General features: G+C 38.2%; 1 protein-coding gene across 1 annotated transcript; it reads left to right on the top strand.

Moving 5' to 3' along the window:
* Window positions 1-4,702: 4,702 nt before the first annotated feature.
* Window positions 4,703-18,796, top strand: LOC139737801 (N(6)-adenosine-methyltransferase non-catalytic subunit METTL14-like). The gene is made up of 11 exons (XM_071648478.1): window positions 4,703-4,813; window positions 6,151-6,245; window positions 6,926-7,019; window positions 7,443-7,511; window positions 12,873-12,960; window positions 13,684-13,774; window positions 14,149-14,290; window positions 15,215-15,307; window positions 16,133-16,246; window positions 16,859-17,069; window positions 18,336-18,796. The coding sequence occupies exons 1-11, from the start codon at window positions 4,748-4,750 to the stop codon at window positions 18,713-18,715; spliced, it is 1,443 nt and encodes a 480-aa protein (XP_071504579.1). The 5' UTR covers window positions 4,703-4,747; the 3' UTR covers window positions 18,716-18,796.
* The last annotated feature ends 1,609 nt before the right edge of the window (window positions 18,797-20,405 follow it).

Genomic DNA, 20,405 nt, shown 5'->3' with positions numbered 1-20,405 from the left:
GGAGGGAAGGGTGCCTGTACTGTGTGGCGATCACACACACCCACGTGGTTCACCAACATACACCCACACACAAACACACACAGACACTGTTTTCAAAACACGTGCAACCTGCTGCGCTCATAGAACTTTGAAAAGGACGTGCCTGCCACAAGAGGGCTCTGGTCATACTACGTGTACGGTGTAGATGATTGTAATTCATCAGTGCTATAGCAGGGAGGTGAGACCTCCCTGTACTGGTGCTAGGTACACTAATCATTTTGCATCTGCACTGTCTTGGTATGCAACTTCGATTCTGCATGTGCATGACAGGATATATCATACCTGGTACAAAATCACTTTTGGTACAACTTAAAATACTAAAATATGATAAGAAGAGATGTACAAGGGAAGTATTTCCGGCATAGTTACATCATTTATTCCAACAAAAAGGGAAAGTTACTATTTTTTTTCTGCAGATCTAGAAGACAGATTAAAGTCATCATCTACATACTAGGCCAATAAGCCTACTAAGAGTTCATTTCCAAAAGGTGCCAAATTCTCTATTGCATGATGGTAAGGAGAAATTATTTTGATTCGATTACACATGCTTCTAAAAAAAATGCAAAACTTTATGTCCCATAAACGTACCCATAGATAGCAAAAGGAAATTGGTTATTCGTGTCTACACTGCTTTTTCCAGATTTGATTTTGTTTTTTTAATATTGCGAATTTAGCACCTTATTCGGCCAACAAAGCTTTTAGCACTCAGGTGATGCATAACACGCCCGAAATGTTATAGTTTTAGGTTTTTGTCTTTTTTAATTTCTGGAATTTTCTATTCTCTACATACATTTGTATACCCTCGATAATCCTAGCGTGACCCTGTACTGCGCGTTTGTTGTAACCCATGGATGTCCCTGTTATTGTTGTATAGTATTCGAAGTTGATCATGTCCATGTCACTATCCAGTGGCGGATCCAGAGGGGGGACGCAACCGGCGCACGCCCCCCTTATTTTTCCGTTAAAAACAAAAGAAATAAAAAGAAAAAAATGAAATTGAAGCCCGGAAGTGACACCAAATATATTAGTTGCGCCGCCCCCCCCCCCCCCCCTTTACAGAATTCCTGGATCCGTCCCTGCTATCAGTATCCGTATGTCCCTGTATTTGTTTCTATTAACGGTCTATAAGAGCGGCGGAACGGGGGGGGGGGGAGGCACTGAAGACTTTTTTTTGTTGTTGTTGTGTTTCTTTGCTTGTCAGCTGAAGAACCTCGGACTGAGTGGCACCAAATGTATAAAGAGCCCTAGGGCCCCCCTCTCCTCCCACTTTTGAAAACGTGGAGCCGGCCTTGGTCTTATACGTCTCTGTCCTTATACCTTGGTTTTATATCCTTCTAGGTAGTTATATTAGGGCCCTATGGAATGTAATACTCATATACGTTACAAGGTTTTATACTTCTAGAGATGTGTCAGCCAATATTCAAGTAATATTCTTACTTGGGTCATCTGCAAAGTTACACAGGCAGGAAAGCCAGCCAGCCTAGCCTTACTCTGAGAACGCTTATAAGTGTGTTTCTGATTGGATCGCTGATGGATTTTACCACTCTGCCTTTGGAACTAAACGTCCCAATGTATTTAGCACCTTTTGAAACAAAACTCATTAATCATTGCTGGATTCAGTCTCACTCTCATAAGAATGTCAATACTTTGAAGAGGTTGCACTGTGTGGGACTGCTGAAGATGAATACATTTCTACAAAAGCTAATAAAATTCGATGAAAATTAGCACCTTTTTGGAATTATCAACTCTTCACAGAAGCTTTATTGTTTTAATCATAGAGTGTATAATCCTTATGTAACCAATTATTTATCCATTTATCTTTCTGTGCATCATTCTGTCTATCCGTCCATCCATCCATCTCTAGTAATCTCTTTTCTAACCATAATTATAGGTATCTGTCTATGTATCTATTACCTTCCTTCCAATATTATTGTGTCTATCTACACCAATGTCCATAACTACATATAGATCTATATATATACATATACGTATAGTAATTTGTCCGGGGCACATTATTTTGCATTATGATAGAGGAATTAAATGGTAAATGTACATGATCTAAAGAATGTATAGTCTTTTGAGTGGGTACCTCCATTTTTTTCCACAGAATGTATTAAATTTGTTTGTATGAAAAAATGCCTCACTTTGTAATGACTATACCGACATGTCATGTTATTCCTTGCTACCTATATGCATCGTTCCTGAAAATGCATGTCGAATTTATACTGTTGTACATTCTGTTGAAAGAAGTGAAAATAAAACCTTAGAATGGACTTGAATTGAAGATAAGGCACCAAATTGTTGGGTTTTTTTCGATATATCCTATATGTGTAATTTTCTTTTCACGTATTTGTGTGGGGTTTTTTTTGTTCTAAATCTATACTGGACATAATACGCTTATATATTGAATAATTTGGTTCAAGTATTGATAGCATGAATGTGATCATAGTGAATAGGGTATTTAATAATTTCATTTTAAAAAAAAATATGAAAACGATTACAATATGCAATAAAATTGTAGATATGGATGAAGGATGACGCAAACACCATACATTCCTAAAGTGTATAGGCAACATAATATTTTGAGTTCTAAGATTGACAATTGATAGTGCTAAAGCCTTACGGGAAGAGCGTCCCTCATCATTAATATGATTGTATATATTGTATAGTGTATTTTGTTCTCCTTGTATTGCTTTGTGTTCATACTAGATTTAAAACTTCGTCATTGCAATCGATAAGGAAAATAACGCATATTTCTGATTTGACTACGAACACTGTTGATAGCAAGTGGTTCCTGCAGCTGTAAGGACTATTCATCATTGGAGATGTAATTGAAGTGAATTAGTGATCGAGGGTGAAACATTATTAAAAAAAAATTGTAAGTGCACAAAATAACCCAAGTGGGCGAAAATCAATAATCCTATATATGTATCATGATTATGATGTTCAATTCAATTCAATACAACTTTATTTTTCACCTCCATCAAAATGAACAATGTTGTTTGAGTTCCCATATTATCTCTATATTCCGGGGTCAATTTCCGGGGTGAATTCTTTTACCAGGGAAAAAGAGGTTATTTTGTAATATTAAGAAGAAGAAAAAATATATTTGATGTGTTATGTTATATCTTTGTTGTGGACACACACCATAGATCACTTATATGATATTATTTATGCCAGTATTTGACACAGTTGCTATTTTCTGTCGGCCTATGTTCTGTTACTGTAGCCTATTATAGTTCAAACTTTTGTCTGTGGCAGAGCATAGATAATATCCACAAAAATAAGAGAAATATTGGTTGCCAACATAAATCATCGATTCATGTAATCAACTTGGCCTTAAAGCGATGGCATCAGTTTTGGTTGAGTATGCTGGGGTTGAGGTTTCCAACCTTTTTTGATGATTATTTTTTGAGATGATGCGAAATCTCTTATGAAATATGAAAGAACATAATTATAATCCTATATCTAAGATGAATTTTTAAGATGAAAATTGGTTTTTAAATGGCTGAGGTATCCAAAACAAAGCAATCCTGATAAAAGGTGGGATCGAGGAGGGTCAAGAGAATGGAGTCACAACCGTCTTATTTCCTTTGCTAGTTTTTTTTTTTAATGTTCGACACCGCCGCTCAAAAATGTTTGAAGCACGTGCCAAACAGGTACCTGGATCTGCCACGCAGATAGGAAGACCACTTTCTAAGGAAAATATGTCTTTGTGATGGTAATTACTTTTCGCTATCCCTTCTTATAAAAGGTAGGTGGTACAGACACGAGGATGTGCGAATAGAAATTGCGAAAAAAAAAATGCTGAAATAAAGATGAAATTTACTCGACTGGGCATACCCGGGCACTAATCTGATATATCTATCAATAAAGAATATACTTGAAGATTATTTCATGTTAGTTTTATTTGTGGAAATTAAGTGGAATTTCAGGATGGTACAGTTTTAAACATCTTCGCATAATACAGCTCTGATTTACACTTTTGCACAAATTTCTGCACGGGATTGACTTTTGTTTTTCATGCTTTATCATTAAGGGAAATTCCATTTAATTCAATAAATAGATAAGCAAACTATGGCCAATATTATGTTAACGTTCAAAATTAATCTTCAGATTGCTCTGCAAGACGGCCGCATCGAACATCGATCATCAAAGGCACAGTGAATGCACCTGTGAAATTCTTTTGCACATCAATAGAAATCTGACAACTGTTTGAAATAGAAATTACAGCCAGTTGGAACTTATAGTGGGACTCACATTTTATTAGGGTTGCTTTGTTTTATTTTGTTTTGGGATATCTCAACCATTTCAAAACGGATTTTCATCTTATAAATATTGAATTTCTCTCAGAGTTGTATGCTTTTTAAAATTTCAAAAAGAGTTTTCTAAGTATCTTGCAAAAATTAAACGCAGAATTCTCACCTCAACCAGCCGGCCCCTATGTACCATCAGTATCTTTTCTTACATCACTCCTCTATAACTTATCCCTGCGAAGTCGACCCCTCGGGTTCCCTTAGATACTAGTAGACCCGTCCTAGATCCTATCCCGAACGTACGTGTCGTACCGTACCGCATTCGATGCATTATGCAGCGCGCGCCGCGCCGTATTCCCACTGACAGCTGCACAGTTATTGTGACTCACTGATATTCAGTCGCTGAGCACACTGTAGTGTTGTCGTCGCATAGATGAGAAATCCGAGCAAAAATGTCGGACAGACTGAAAGCTATCAAAGAACGCTCTCAGCAGCGCCGAATACTTCTCGCCAAACAGGTAAGAGAGAATGAAAGGTCTATTGTAATTTGTATGTGGTAGAGTCGAGGCATTTTTACCGGTAATCGTGTGTCAAACGCAAAGCAAGAGCAATGTACAGCATCAATTATAATGTATGGGACTATGGTGGTATACACATGTAGTTTGCATATCTAAAAATTTGTAGTAGACCTACGACCTACTAACAGTTAGATTCTATGTAGTGTCGACAGGATTGATCTTTTTGATGGGAGATTGAGTTCAATGTCATGTTTTATAAAGGATTACCCCCATAGACAATAGTTCTCGCATGTTCTCGGCCCCACTGGCACCGCAGATCAGATGTTGTTGGTGTATGTTTCTGATTGTGTAGCTATACTCAGACTATCAATTGTGATAGTAACAAGTAGAGGATACCAAGGAGGTTCAAGTGATAAAGTCACAACAGTCTTATTCCCTCGGATCCCATGTTTGATGCTGCCTATATGTAACAAAAAGAATGTGATGTGCCAAACAAGGTAGAGTAGAGCTGTCCCACCAATAGGAAGACAATTCTTTCAGGTCTTATGAAAAGATTGATGTGATGAAAATCAAAATTACTCGTCTTTATGTCATGTTTTTACACTAATCTGACATACAAATGAATAAAGATCTATAGTCAACTTGTTAATTTGTCAGAAGTGATCAGAAAAATGATAAATTTGACTTTCTAATGAGGGTAATGTTTCAAATTCTTTCACAACATACCAAACAGCTCAGATTTACACTTTTGCACATTTACTGTACTTCTAGATGGGACTGACTTTTGTTACGTACATCACTACATGCTTTATCATTTGGTGAAATTTAATTGTATTTAATGAACAAACAAGCAAAATATCGCAGACATTTAATGTAAGTGTTCAAAATGATTCGTAAGATTGCCCAGAAAGACGATGGCATCGAACCCTGATCATCGAAGGCACAATCACACCTTTTAGAATTCTTTTGTACATTCATAGAAAACTGACAGCTGTTTGAATAATTACAGCCAGTTGGAACTCCCTCCGTTGAACCTCCTTGGCTATAGCAAGTACAGTGTTGTGTACTTTGTGTTGATTTTGAAATGCCTCTGAATTATAAACCTACCTATTTCAATACTTAATTGGTTATCTCAGAATTGATATTTAAGTAGATTGTAGTCATAAACCCAATCTCATGTCATACACTGGTTAATAGTTCTGTCCTTTCTATCCTATACGCACAACACATACTGTGCATGTGTCCGTATGTCAGTGTGTGTGTTTATAAGTCATTTAGTATTGTAACGCTCATGGATCATCTCAATCTGTGAATTTGTGTGATTTGTGGTTACTCAGCTTGGAGCCCCCGATACAGAAAACATCGCATCAGTGCTGAACAACATTCGGGAGATAGAGGAAGATCCTGCATACAGCAGAGCAGGAAGTTCACTGTAAGTCCAAAAGTTACACCAAGCAGTCGAAGCATGACCAATGATTATCAAATTGGCAATCTTTTCACTAGTGCACTGTGTCTGTGAGTCAAAACATTGCATATTGCATTATACAACAGCTATTTCAAAATCCAGCTAAATGTCAAAGGGCTTAGTAATTTGTATGTGTATGGTATTACAATGTAGTTATCCAAATTGCATACCTAATCATTGTTTGTAGATCTATGTCTATCTGTCTATCTGTCTATCTATCTATCTGCTATGATCTATCTGTAGATCTGCATTTGTATCTATGCATGCATGTGTCTAATATCTTCCTCCCTCCTCTCTATGTCTCTCTTTGCCTCTATGTATCTATTTCTCTATCTTAATCAATCTTTCTTACAGCTTCCTGTGCAGTGTGCACTGATATGATATGCATCATTCATTCAACGCGAGTTGTTGGTTATTGATGATATGACAGCTAGCAAAGGATTAATATGTTACATTACCACTGTTTGATATACAAAGACAGCTGAAACAAAGACTCATGAAGCCATGTTGCAGTGGAATAATTTACTCTTAGTAACTGCCATTATGATTTGATCATAAGCTGTTCTAGTTTTCAATTGTTTCCCTGTGAAAGATGAGATCTTTGGCTCTCCTATGACTCATCATTTCCATTACTGTTCTCTTCTCAGGGGTTCCCATTATCAGGGTGGTTCGGCTCCCCCTGCCAAGCGAAGAGCAAGGGAGGGCTCTGGCTCAATCCTAGACAGGAGGAAATCAACTGATGTAAGTTGAATGAAGCTCTCATGTAAACGATGCAACATTCTGCAAGCATGTTAGTCTATTCTGCCATTCTTTCCTGGCCTTTTATAAGCCTGGCTAAGAAACAACACATTTATACCAGTAGGAACATAGTAGTAATAAATGAGTATTAAATATATGAATAGATGAGACCAAAGTTCACTGTATTAAGTTATGTTCATGTATCTGGTTGAGGGATCATAGCAATTTTTCCTCTTAGCCAACATTCAACTGTATACAGCCTTTGATATGACTGTGACGGGGGGGGGGGGGGGGGGGGGGGAGATAGGCAAACAAATGGTTACATTCAATGGATGTGTTTGTCCATAGAGTGACAACATGGCAACCTGAAACAAATTTCATATACCAGCTAATCCTTAATTGATGCTTATTCATGCCCTTACACAGGAAGGTGACGATGCTGCAGATAAAGGTCTTCGAGATGAGGTCTACAAAGATTCCTCAACGTTTTTGAAGGTGAGAAAGAAAGACAACTTGTGTGTGCATCTTTCACACTGAATATTTATGTCAGTCAGTGGACTTATGACTTTGTTTAATACTTAGCTGAATGTGTGCCACATTTCATAATACTTTGTACATTTATGAATGTGCATCTATTCAATCGTTGAATAGATCTTTCTGTAATAAGAGCCAATTATTTGGGAAATTTTGTTCTATTAACTGTTATTGAGCAAAATAGCCAATGCCAAAATGCTGTTCCTCCACTGCCAGATTTACTTATGAAACAGACTTAAACTCCAGCAAAAGATTTCTTAGATACAGGCAAACAAGGGAAATTGGGATGCTGGGCAATTACCTAAACAGCGGATTCAGTCAGGCATCCAATACAGTCCGGGATCAGGCGGCACAGACACTATGTATAATAAAAGATGTCAATTGCTGGAAAACATGAACATGGCCATCTATCATCTGCCAGTAAATATACCCTGGTAAATGTGGCATGTTATCTAAAGTTTTTGTCTATCTGTACTTTGTATACTTATAACTTTCTTGTCTTTATTCTATTTGCACATAGAGTGCCTACAGTACTCCACAAAATGGATTTGGCACAATATAAATCATATTGATTATTATCATTAAAGAGAAATTCCACTTAGTAGAGACTACTATGTAATCCCGTGAGATTTTTGTGCCAAAATTGATTTTTTTGACTAACTTTGTCAATTTGGGGGTGCTGAATCCAAAAAACTTTGGTTCCATTTTTTCTGACCACGTCTTCAGCCGCCATTTTGAATTTCAAAATGGCCGCCATAGCAAACTGTATTTTTATCCATATCTCATTAAGTGAGCATTGTAGAAGCTTCAAATTTGGTGCAAAATGCATGTTTGTGATGTCAGACACTCTGGTATATCTTTTACTGATATTGTGGATTTTTTGATACCATTTGTAGGCTGCCATCTTGAATTTCAAAGTGGCCACCATAGCAAACAGTATTTTGAACCATATCTCATACAGTGAGCATTGTAGAAGCTTCATATTTGGTGCAAAATGCATCGTTGTGATGTCAGACACTCTGACATATCATTTTCTGATATTGTGGATTGTTTTGATACAATTACTAGGCTGCCATCTTGAAATTCAAAATGGCCGCCGTAGCGTTTTTACGCATATCTCATGTTGCAATTATTGTAGGAGCATCAAATTTTCAGTAATGCACATGCTTGTGGTGTCTAACCTTCCAGTACAGCTGTTTCCTATTGTAGATCATTAGATAGGCCACCATCTTGAAATTCATCTTGAAATTCAAGATGGTGGCCAAAGAAAAACATATAAATGTAATACTGTGGTAAGAGCCATACATGAATTTGCCAAAATTGTCCTAGTTAGACCGAATTCATTTTCAGGTCACGCAGAACGTCAGCCATCTCTTAATTCAAAATTGCCGCCATAAATTCAGACTGTAAGGACGAGGTTCCAATGACGTCATCAAGCCATCCTGAGGGGCAAACACTGCGTAAGGGGGGGGGGGAGAGGGGAAGGGTCCCATACCACTTCCCATAAGTGTGGGTAAAAGCGTGTAAGCGTTACATCCCACATCCCATAATAGCCAAGCGGGTATGTGGTTCGCGTACACGTGATTTGTTTTAACTCTCAGGCAAGACATTATTTGTTGTCATGGAAACTCGTTAATAGTTATTTTTAATCCCAGTCATTATAAAAGCAAGCATTGATGCGATTAAAGGTGAGGTTCAAAAACTTGATACTGCCTCGAGAGAATAAAGACAAACAAGGAAAAGTCTCGCAATGGCAAAAAATGCCATAGTCACCCTACCAGGCATCCCATTCACAGGCGTGTTTGTTGACCACGGAGCTCATAATTGCTGGATGTATTTCTGGAATAACACAGAATGAATAAGGAATGCCAATGAGTAGATTTTACCTGATTGCCCTTGTATGGGTCATCCTTAATTATCAAGACTTCCAAGATGCTTACTGATGTACCGCCAATGATTCTAAAACTACAAAGGAGCAATAATAGCTCAGTTCTTTGGCACTTTGGATGCATAAGAATTCCTCAACAATTTAGAACACCATCACACGAGGGCAATCTCAAAAACTGCCACTGCATTGAAACTTATGAATATGGTGCTTGGCAATCAGATATCGGAAACGTTCAAGGAGGATATTCTAGAAAGGGATGAAAAAGAAAGTTTTCATGTTCTGTACTAAGAATTTGTATCTGAAAGAATTTAAACCCAAAAAAAAAACCCTGTCTGGGATAATATGAGAAAAGATCTGTCTGGGATAATATGAGAAAGGCCAGACATTCAGCTCTTGCAATTGAAATATACTGTGTAAGATTGAATCAAAAGTCGTAAGCTTAAGAGGGCCACAACCTTCTTATAACGCTTCTACCAGTACAACAATCTGATAGACTTGTCATTATCCAGTCATTACTGGACGATACAATTATCGGAAGTTATATAAGTTCTACTGTTCTAAGTAATTCCACAATCACTCTCCATCTCATAATTTTATGGCCTTCTCTTCCATCTGACACAGAACAGGGGAAAAAAAGAAACAAAGGGTTCATCAAAGATGCCATAGGAGCTGTCACCTGTCACAACGAGGAAGCTGATATCCTCATTCCATTGCATGTATTAGATGCTACTTCAAGAGCAACAGAGAATTTCAGAGATATTGATGATTATTACGTATAGACATTGACATTTTCATTCTCCTAATGGATCTTTGCTTTACTTTTGCAACTGCATAGCACATTGTCTGCTCCATCACTGGAAAAGAAGATGATAAAGTACAATTGACACTGTTGAGAGATTATGTTCTGCAAATTGTTGCGAAAAACAAAGGTCTGCTTGGTCATGCCTTTCATGGCAAAGGCTGAAGTTGAGAATTTGAGGATGTTTCAAAGAGCAGATGGATCAAGAATTCTCTAAGCCTTGAATCATGCAGAATGTGCAATGAGACAGTCCATGCTTTCCAGAAGTTGGGCGTAGATGACTTCAACCTGGACAATTTGCTCTCGTAGAATCTTGATACAACACATCCAGAGAACAAACCTTGTAAACCTTCACAACTTAATTTGTGCCTCTACTTCAGGGGAATATGATATGGTACATTGTCGTTATTTCAAGCGGATATACATAAACTGTGCAATTAAATGCTTTGAGCTCCCTACACCAATGGTAGCCACAGAATTCATTATCATGTTTATATGGCAAGAAATGCAAAAGTCATTGTTTCTGGAAGAATTTAGAACCAATGCTCCACTGTGTACAGCCCTATACAAGTGCTGTGACTTCAAAAACACATGCAGGGAACGAGCCTAGAAGACATTAACTAAGTAAATTTCCGATAAATTTTTAAGTATACCCACACGGCTAATATTGTTTATCTAAACTCCACAACCAAATCGTCTAAATGGGAGCATTTAGTCACTCAGACACAGTTATTTAGGCACTTTTGAAAGTCATTTGCTTTGACACCAGAATCACATGATTTCCCATTCACAAGTTTTGCCCAAATGCAATGCTCTTGAAGGATTGTTTCCCATGGCAGCCATTTTGCATTTCAATGTGGCAGTGTACCTCCAGGAAACAGTTCCGTCTATGCAATGATAATACTATTTATTTGAAGTGATTCACTTCCACATATTTGTAGGTCCTACATGAAAGTGCTCCAGCATGCTTGATTTTGCAGGGTAAAGATGTTACAGCACCAAATATGGGTCGAAATCCACATCTTGAATTTCAAGAGTGGCAGCCAATGCGAATAATCCATTATTACAGAATGTATGATTATGTGCGTGTATGTTTGTAAAAGAATGTACAATGTACACCTCCATAAACATTGATATGCCTAAAAGTTGCTTGTAACCATAGATATTAGCTGAAAAGCAGCCATTTTGAATGATAAAATGGCAGCCTCAAAAATGATCTGCAATTTTACGGAGGGTATCAAAGTGCATCTGAATGTTCAACATCATGAGCCCGGTTTATGTCCGGAATGTGAGCTTTCTGTATTGTTTACAACATGAAATATTGGTCAAGATATGCATTCTGGTATGGCGGCCATTTTGAATTTCAAGATGGCCACCTACTAGTATGATATCAAAATGGACAGAAATAGATGTTTCAGAAAGTCTGATAGCATACGCATGCTCTTTGCCCCTAGTTAGAACCTTACACACTGCATACGACTCCAGATATAGGCCCAATTACATATGCTGTGGTGGCCATTTTGAATTTCAAGATGGCCGCTAACCAAAATGATCCATCATTTAAAACAAAAATGTATATATTAGCATGTCACATCATGTCACATGTCACTTGTCACATCATAAGCATGCTTTTTGCCTCAAATTTATACTTTCCATAATGCTTACAACCTGAGATACAGGTAAAAACACAGTTAGTTATGGCGGCCATTTTGAATTTCAAGATGGCAGCCCTCAAATTATATCAAAACACTTTACAATATCAGGAAATGGTGTATCAGAATGTCTGACATCATAAACATGCTTTTTGCATCAAATTTGAACCTTCATTGATGCTCACATTATGAGATCTGGGTCAAAATACAGTTTGCTATGGCGGCCATTTTGAAATTCAAAATGGCGGCTGAAGACGTGGTCGAAAAAAATGGAACCAAAGTTTGTTGGATTCAGCACCCCAAAATTGACAAAGTTAGCTAAAAAAATCAATTTTGGCACGAAAATCTCACGGGATCCAATATTTCGACATAGCAGACCGTACTAACTCTAGAAATTACATTAAATGTAGTTTCTGTGACTTGAAGCAGAAAAATAAGACAAATTGGACAGTAGAAGTTCAGATTCCAATCAAAACTGAGAAAGGTATGATTTTTTTGAAGTTGTAACCAATCAAACACAAATTGGCAATTCCATGATGTCACACAGGAGTTCACCCCCTTCCTCTGTAATGTAATGTTCATTTTACCATCAAGTAAATATCCAATCATACATGTACCCATAATACAATCATGGTGAGCGTTTGTGTTTGATCGATATCAGCTTCAAAAAATCATAACTTTCTTAGTTAAGATCAGAATTTGCTCAAATTTCCACTGTCCCATTCCTCTAATATTTCTGCTTCTATTCACAAAAACTAATGTCAAGAGGAACTTGCCCTCTAAGGTTTAATAAATGTGCTACCAAATTCTTGATGATGGAGAGGGAACGGGCCTAAAACCCTGTTTTTAATAAGAGTAAGAATGATGCACTCGTGATCCTGGCTCTCCCTGATCCATCCATGGAGAAACAGCCACTGAGTGGAAGAGACGAATGGAAGTAGATGACATTGATGACACCCCTTCTGCACTATCTATTTCTACAGGGTACACAGAGTGCTAATCCTCACAATGACTACTGCCAGCATTTCGTGGACACGGGTCAGCGACCACAGAACTTCATAAGGGATGTAGGTAGGTGTAGGCATGCTCAATTGTTCAAGCAGGATAGAAGGATTAGGAAGATCTTACCAAAGAGAATATTTGGAGTGATGAATGTGATGTAAATGCAAAGCTGGTTGTAATAATGATGAAAATTATATGGGTATTAAAAGTGGTAACCAGGAGGCTCTCTTGTATAGCAGATAAGACTCTCAACTTTGAAACAGAGGTACCAAGTTCTAACCAGGTGCAAAATTGGAAACCTGGCAACACTGGGGTAAAAATAAGACCATGATATCTTATAATAACAATGATAATCAGTATTCCTATTATGATAATGATGAATTCAAGAATAATTATTTTCATAAGTAGTAACAATAGATATTAGTGGTAGTGTTTTGTTTTAGTTTATATGATTTTATTACTTTATGTTAGACACTGGTATAGTAGTTGTTGGTGTTTAGTTTTGTTCCATTGGTACATCCTCCTGCTTGTCTATGGCAGCAAACTGAAGGCAGTCCATTTTTATTCCATCCAACGGTACAACTAGTCAGAAATTGCTCTTACCAACATCTACTAACATTAAAGATCATTTAAATATTTTCACTATACAGGCGTCACGCAAGTAGCAATAATGCAATGGATAATTAGACACCTCTGGTGCCACTGTTAATCATGAATTTGCCTTCTTATTTGTTTGCTTTTTGGTGTTTTTTGCCATTTTGTATGTGATATCTATTTTCTCTATGCCTGTAGGTCTTGCTGACAGGTTTGAGGAATATCCCAAACTGAAGGAACTAATCAGACTAAAAGATGAACTCATTGCCACAACCAGTATCCCCCCAATGTAAGTGCAAATGAGTTGTCATTATCATATGTGCATGCAAATTCTTTGCCAAAGCTACATAATTCTTCCTGTTCTTTGTGACTTGGTATTTTGCTATTGTTTTGTTATGGTTTCCATACTTAATAATTTCACTCACAATATGCTATAACTTGACACTATCTTTTTATTAGCATTGATATGATATATTTGATTTTTTTTAAAAACTTCATTAGAACTGTAAACTGTGTTGCACTTATCTTAACCTTTTCTATGCCGGGACTTTGGCAGTGTGTGTGATGCTGTCGGTTGTTTGTTTTTTTCTGCCATCAATACACTCAAAGCATGCAATAGGTTACCATTCCAATGGCATATTTCTTGTTGGTCTGTCCCTGTAGGTATTTGCAGTGTGACCTCGAGACTTTTGAGCTCTCAGAGCTGGACAACGTCTTTGATGTCATCCACGTTTGCCCACCCTTGGAGGAGTACAGGCATCGACCTGGAGTCCTGACCAATCAGAAGTTTTGGAGCTGGGATGACGTATGTACAGATCTGAGATGATGATGATGATGACGATGGTGATGATGACGATGATGACAATGATGACGATGATGACAATGATGACGATGATGATGATGATGATGATGACTCAGAGGAGGAGGAGGAGGAGGAATTAGATTAATAGGAAGAAACTGAAGATTGTGTTGTCATTTTTCACACATAAGAGAATGCAAGAGATATTATTCAAGAAAGTGGTTTAAATGCATTTAGCAATCCTGACCAGTCAGAAGTGTTAGAGCTGAGATAACATTTGTACAGATGATGAAGATTGTAATGATGTTAACGATAGAAATGATAGTGATGAACACGATGGTGATGATGCAAGAAACTGAAGATTGTGTCTATATTGTGAATGAATGAAAGCATACAAGAGCCAATATTTGTATTCAACAAAGTGGTTTGGCGGTGAACAATTGGGAGTTTTTGAAGGCGACATAGTTAATGGAATCTAATGCACTAATTAACTGATATTCATGATGAAAACTTGTATGCATGCACTTTATTTGGACATGGAAGGATGTGGTACCTTGATGGATATGGTACCCAAATGTTGCAACAACAGCAAACATGTTGAATAAAGGCTGCACCTCGAAAAAAATGCACATGACTATGGTTGCTGAATTCAGCTACGCATAGTTGCACATTATATGTCATAATGTGATATAATTATATAATATCATCACACCCTATTTACTCAATATTCTACCATTACTTTACCACTATTTGACGATGTAAAATCTCCTGTCTATCTTTTCTTGCCTAGATTTTGATAGTAACTTCAACTGAATTTATGGTCAAACACAACCTATATGAAGCAAGAGTAGTCTCGAGTCCATTCACTGAAGTCTCCCTGTGCAGTAATCGTCATCTTGATTTTTGGTGTCGTCATTATGATTCTGACAGATTCTCAGGTTAGATGTTCCATCCATATCCTCATATCGCTCCTTCATCTTTCTGTGGGTTGGTTCATCGGATGGACTGGAGAGAGGGAGAGAGGTAAGATTCTTTTGGTTCTGTTCCCCTTGATTCTTGTTGTATTATGCTGAGATGGGGAGGGGGGGGGGGGATGCATTTATACCTCAAACCAGGAAACTTGGGGAGGCAAGGCTGGCCCAATTTGAATCGATATGCAACCACTGCCCACTGAGGTGCCTTCGAAAATCATGTTTAAGGCAGGCCTGCCAGAATGGAATTGTCCATCAGCGAATATGTTCACTAAGGCATACATTCGTCAGCCACATTGAATTCCAGTAGGAATTTTTCGGGTGCATGTGTGCCGCATATAAAGTCACACAATTCATAACAGGGATTTCCAAATACTGTATATCCGAGTCATGCCTCCTTATTGCATGATTTCTTCGTGCTGCTGGATCTTTATCTCATACCGACAGGCTTTGTTATGTGGATTTGTGATTACTCAACTTGCTTCGGAATACAGGGAAGCTGATGTTTATGCAACCCTGATCAAAGTGAGTGCTTGCACTGTTTTAGGTGTCTTTATTTATGGCTGGTTCATTAGTAAGGAGTGCCCAGGGCAGTTTGTAACTCTACCTTAATGGGCAGCCCACGTAGTGTGTCAAGAACCAGCCTTTTGCACGGTAACCCAATTGAAATATTAACTCTGACCAATTTTAATTGCACAGAGTCCGTGTACTCTTCTATTTACCTGAGTCACAATGAATTTAAGTTGGATTAAGTTGATAATGTCACTGTGAAGTAATTTTAAAAAGATAATGTATCAAAACTATTGTAGACCTTCAGCTCTTTCTTTTTTCACAAGTGATACAATGTGTGGATTTGGAATGAATGCCATGTTTGCAGTGCTTGAAGGAGTGGGGGTTCAGAAGATCAGAGGACATCTGTTGGATCAAAACAAATGTCAAAACTCCTGGAAACATCAGTCTAGAGCCTGGTGCTGTCCTCCAAAGAACCAAAGTAAGTTCCATGAAAAAAAAAAATCAGCTCCAAAGATGTGACTTCTGTTTGGAACATTTTTCGTACTTGGATTTTTTTTTTTTCCATTTTCAAATCAGGATGCACAGAAAAAGTTTGTACCGTGTCTTGAGATAATGCACAGCCTCATTTTTCTTTAAGGTACCATAAAATAAGTGTGATTTGGCTATTTACGGAGCATGTTTTTTGTTATTATTATTATTATCATCATTATCATTACTATTATCAGAATATGTTGTAGAATGATACTGATCATTTTGTCCATAGGTCACGACATAATACACTTAAATGAGCATTTGCAACCGAATTCAGCATCATTTTATTTATATATGATTGTAAATATACTGAATGCTTTTAATTTTGATTTTTTTTTTTCTTACACAAGACTTGCTACAATGCATATACAAGCAGGATGAAGTCACTGTTGTAAATTGTAAGGTTTGCCCTTTTCTTTGCGCTGTATGTTCCCACCATTTCATTCAAGCTTTCCGGGGCAGATATGTTGTAGTTATGATCAATGTGTGAAACGTACATGTGCCTAATACATTATGACAATGATTACCAGGTGTGTCATAATCACAATTTGACCACCAGGAGCACTGCCTGATGGGTATAAAGGGCACCGTGCGCAGGTCAACAGATGGCGACTTCATCCACGCCAACATTGACCTCGACGTCATCATCACGGAGGAACCCGAGCCAGGCAGCCTGGAGAAACCCGAGGAAATTTTCCACATCATCGAGCACTTCTGCCTCGGTCGCAGGAGACTCAATATCTTTGGCAACGACCAGACCATCAGACCAGGTAAGGCCAACAATCCACTCTTCATTTTCTGTTTCTCCCTTTTCTTTTACATTTTTGTCTAAAAATTCTTGCTTCGTGGCATTTCTAGAATCTTGTATTTTGATACTGACTGAACCTGTTTTGTATTCTGGTGTTTTCGCTGCAAGAATTTGTTATATCATTTGATGTAATTGTACCACTCTGTTCACCAGTGGCGCTTTCATGCAAGCATGTCTGTGTTCAATGAAAACCTCACTGGTCTTATCATACTCGTATGCTGTCATGCTGTGTCATGTATATATACCATATGGTGTGAATGGTAATTAATGTAGCCATATCAGTGTATAGGAGCCTTGAGGTGACTGTTTCTGTTTCACTTTTATATGTATCTACTGAATAAGTACAGTAGAATTACTGCTCATCCTGTCTTGGTATATATTTGTGGGTTATGTGATATTGGTGAAGTTTGTCACCTCTTTCCCTTCATACTTGTTTTCTTAAAAGAATCATCTCTTGTCCAGGGAAAGCTTTGGACACAATATGGTACTATCAGACATACCTGAAATTTACTGAAAAACCAGTGTCTTTTAAATCATGTCCAATGCTAGGAAGGGTAAACTTGGCAGCCGCCAGCATTTGTCAATGGGAATGATTGTGACTATGATTATGAAAAAAATAAAAGTCCTCTTCTGATAGCAGAATTAGTGATATATAGTGTTGTGTTCAATGGGTCATTGAGAATTTCCTTATGAATTGCCCTATACCAGGGCTCCACACTAACTTTTTTTTTTGGTGGCCCAATGGGGCCACCAAAATTATCAATTTCAAATTTTGGGTGGCCCGAGAGAAAAATTTGGTGGCCCGAAAAAAAACAACACTAAAAAACATTAAAAGTCCTGTTTTTTTTTTTTTTTAATGAGTCACACACTCACTGCATGCATTTATGCACTTCCGGCACAAAAAGTTATGAATTTATTGACATAGGCCCCTACTTTTCAAAAAATTTTGAGGGCCCGAGGTGGGCCACCAAATTTGAACTTTTTTGAAATTTGGTGGCCTGACTTTCATTTTTGGTGGCCCCGGGCCACCGGGCTACCGTTAGTGTCAAGCTGTGCCTATACCATGGTATTAAACCACATCACCTGTCTATGCTCCTTTCCAATAATCTTCAAGAAGAATATCATCATCTGGATTGCTCACCAATGCCAATTTAAATCATGACTGTGAGCAGTAAGTGTAAGAAATGAGTGCTGACTGTCCGCCGTATCTTTTTGCACCCACCCTCAGGCTGGCTGACGATAGGGCCCCAACTGACAAACAGCAACTTCAACAAGGACACGTTCAAGTCGTACTTCAACAAGTCGTCCGAGGACTACCTGACAGGTTGCTCCGAGGAGATCGAGAGGTTACGGCCAAAGTCCCCTGTCCAAAAGAACAAGGTGCCTGGAGGACCAGGGGGACCCGGTGGGCGGGGCGGGCGTGGAGGACGAGGAGGCAGGGGCGGCGGCATGGGGAGGGGGGCCTTTGGCGGGAGGGGCGGGGGAGACCGAGGTGGCTTTGGTGGGAGGGGCGGGGGAGATAGAGGGGGAGGTGGGGGCAGGGGTGGCTTTGGTGGTAGGGGTAGAGGGGGTCATAGGGGTGGGTTTGGACAGAGGGGTGGGTTTTGATGCCATCTCCAGAGATGGACATCGCAGCAAAACAAAATATCATACTGGATATGGTTACCAGCTACTGCAGCCACATTTTGCAACCCCTGAAATTAGATTTACTGTAAAACCAGAAATTTTGTCGTGCATGAGACTTTTTCAATTTTGCAAGAAGTCAAGATTCGCAAAGGTAAAATGAATGCGAAAGTGTTCATCTACACAATGCATTGAATGTCAGTGGTGATTCACGAAAGTTTCATGCGGCTAAAAGGCCGTCGGTTCCAATTTACATCCGTTTCTGGTTTTGCTGTAATTTATAGATACCCCTTGAATGTGACATGAGCTGGCAATTAATTGCTGTATGCCTTTTTGCAACAATGGTGAGTGAAAGGGTTCTATTCATTTTTCCTTCTTTTTTTTACTCTGAATGCAGAAGGAACCTTCCTCACCATTAACTGGGCATACTCTTTTCTGTAATTCCCAAACATTGACCTTAAGTGACCATCCCAGAAGACCAAGTGTTTAGGGAAAGCCTTAATCATAATATTCTGAATTTGTACCTTGTACCCATCACTGTGTGTGTGATTTCTTATTCAAGATAGTTGACAGGTACTACGCTTAATATTCATTGCCTTGAATTCTAGAGACAATTAAGATCAGGCACTGCGACAAGCAGGGCTTGAAATAAGTGATACCTGTGGCATTGGCAGCAGAATGACTATTCCTCAACTCCGATATATCGGCTAGCTGTGTATTGCAAAGTCTTATAAATCACTGATTCCAAGGGTTTTGAGTTGTTTGTTTTGTTTATTTTGTACAGCTCACATGTCGCGTTGAGTTACAACTGCCAGATGACATTCACATGGCCTAAATTGTTGTGATATATCAGTTGCAATGTACCAGTCAATACTTCTTCATCTTTCATCTGATTGAAAAATCGTATTGAAATCTACTCCCAGGAAAAGGATTCTACTAATGTTGCTTACAACTGTGTTATGGACAATATGTGCATCACATATTCTTTAATCTACCAGTGTACCAACTTTTTTTGTTCCTTTGATGCAAAGTCAGATGTGTTCGTACATGGTAATGATGAATGCAGAGGAGATAGGTTTTTGTTTTACAGTTTGCCATGCAAATTTTATTTGAGGAAAATCACATTTTGCATCTCACAAACAACAACCACAACGGACACAGACACATGTGTGCACAGTCGTTTGCTGGTAACATATTCATGAGCGAGACAAATTGAATTTCAAACAGATGCTGACATAGAAATCATGAGTATGGCCTAGTTATTGTTGAATGGTAGAAGAATGTGTATTTTCAGGTGAATAGTCATAATCTCTTTTCCGTATCTCAGCCTGTTCTCAAAAGCTCTGCACAAAGCATGTCTTTTGCAGAGGAAACACCTCCATTTTACAACTCCCAAATCGGTTATTGTGTAAGATGGCACCGCATAATGTGTATCATGGCATGATTGCACGGCAAAAAGCGTGAAAAGAAAAAAAATAACAAAGTAAATGTGATTCCAACAAAACATCAGTCAGTTTTCAAGAGTGTGAGTTGAATAAGAATGCAAACAAGAAAGATGAGTTAAATTTTCAATGCAATGTACAGTGTTTTTCTATACACATTTGACAATGACCAAGCTATATACAAGGTAAGCATGATAAACATTTTCAGCCCTGTCAGTTTGTCTGTTACATAC

Source organism: Diadema antillarum, unplaced genomic scaffold, assembly GCF_040938485.1.
Source record: "Diadema antillarum isolate AM-2024a unplaced genomic scaffold, OU_Dant_1.0 seq00000705_RagTag, whole genome shotgun sequence".
Lineage (NCBI taxonomy): Eukaryota > Metazoa > Echinodermata > Echinoidea > Diadematoida > Diadematidae > Diadema > Diadema antillarum.
The sequence above is the reverse complement of the archived record's forward strand: the minus strand, read 5'-3'. Positions and strand labels throughout refer to the sequence as shown.

Coding starts and splice junctions, on each gene's coding strand:
- LOC139737801 (XM_071648478.1), top strand. CDS start 4,748: ATGTCGGACAGACTGAAAGCTATCAAAGAACGCTCTCAGCAGCGCCGA. Junction 6,246..6,925: donor AGCAGAGCAGGAAGTTCACT/GTAAGTCCAAAA, acceptor TTCTCTTCTCAG/GGGTTCCCATTATCAGGGTG. Junction 13,775..14,148: donor ACAACCAGTATCCCCCCAAT/GTAAGTGCAAAT, acceptor CTGTCCCTGTAG/GTATTTGCAGTGTGACCTCG.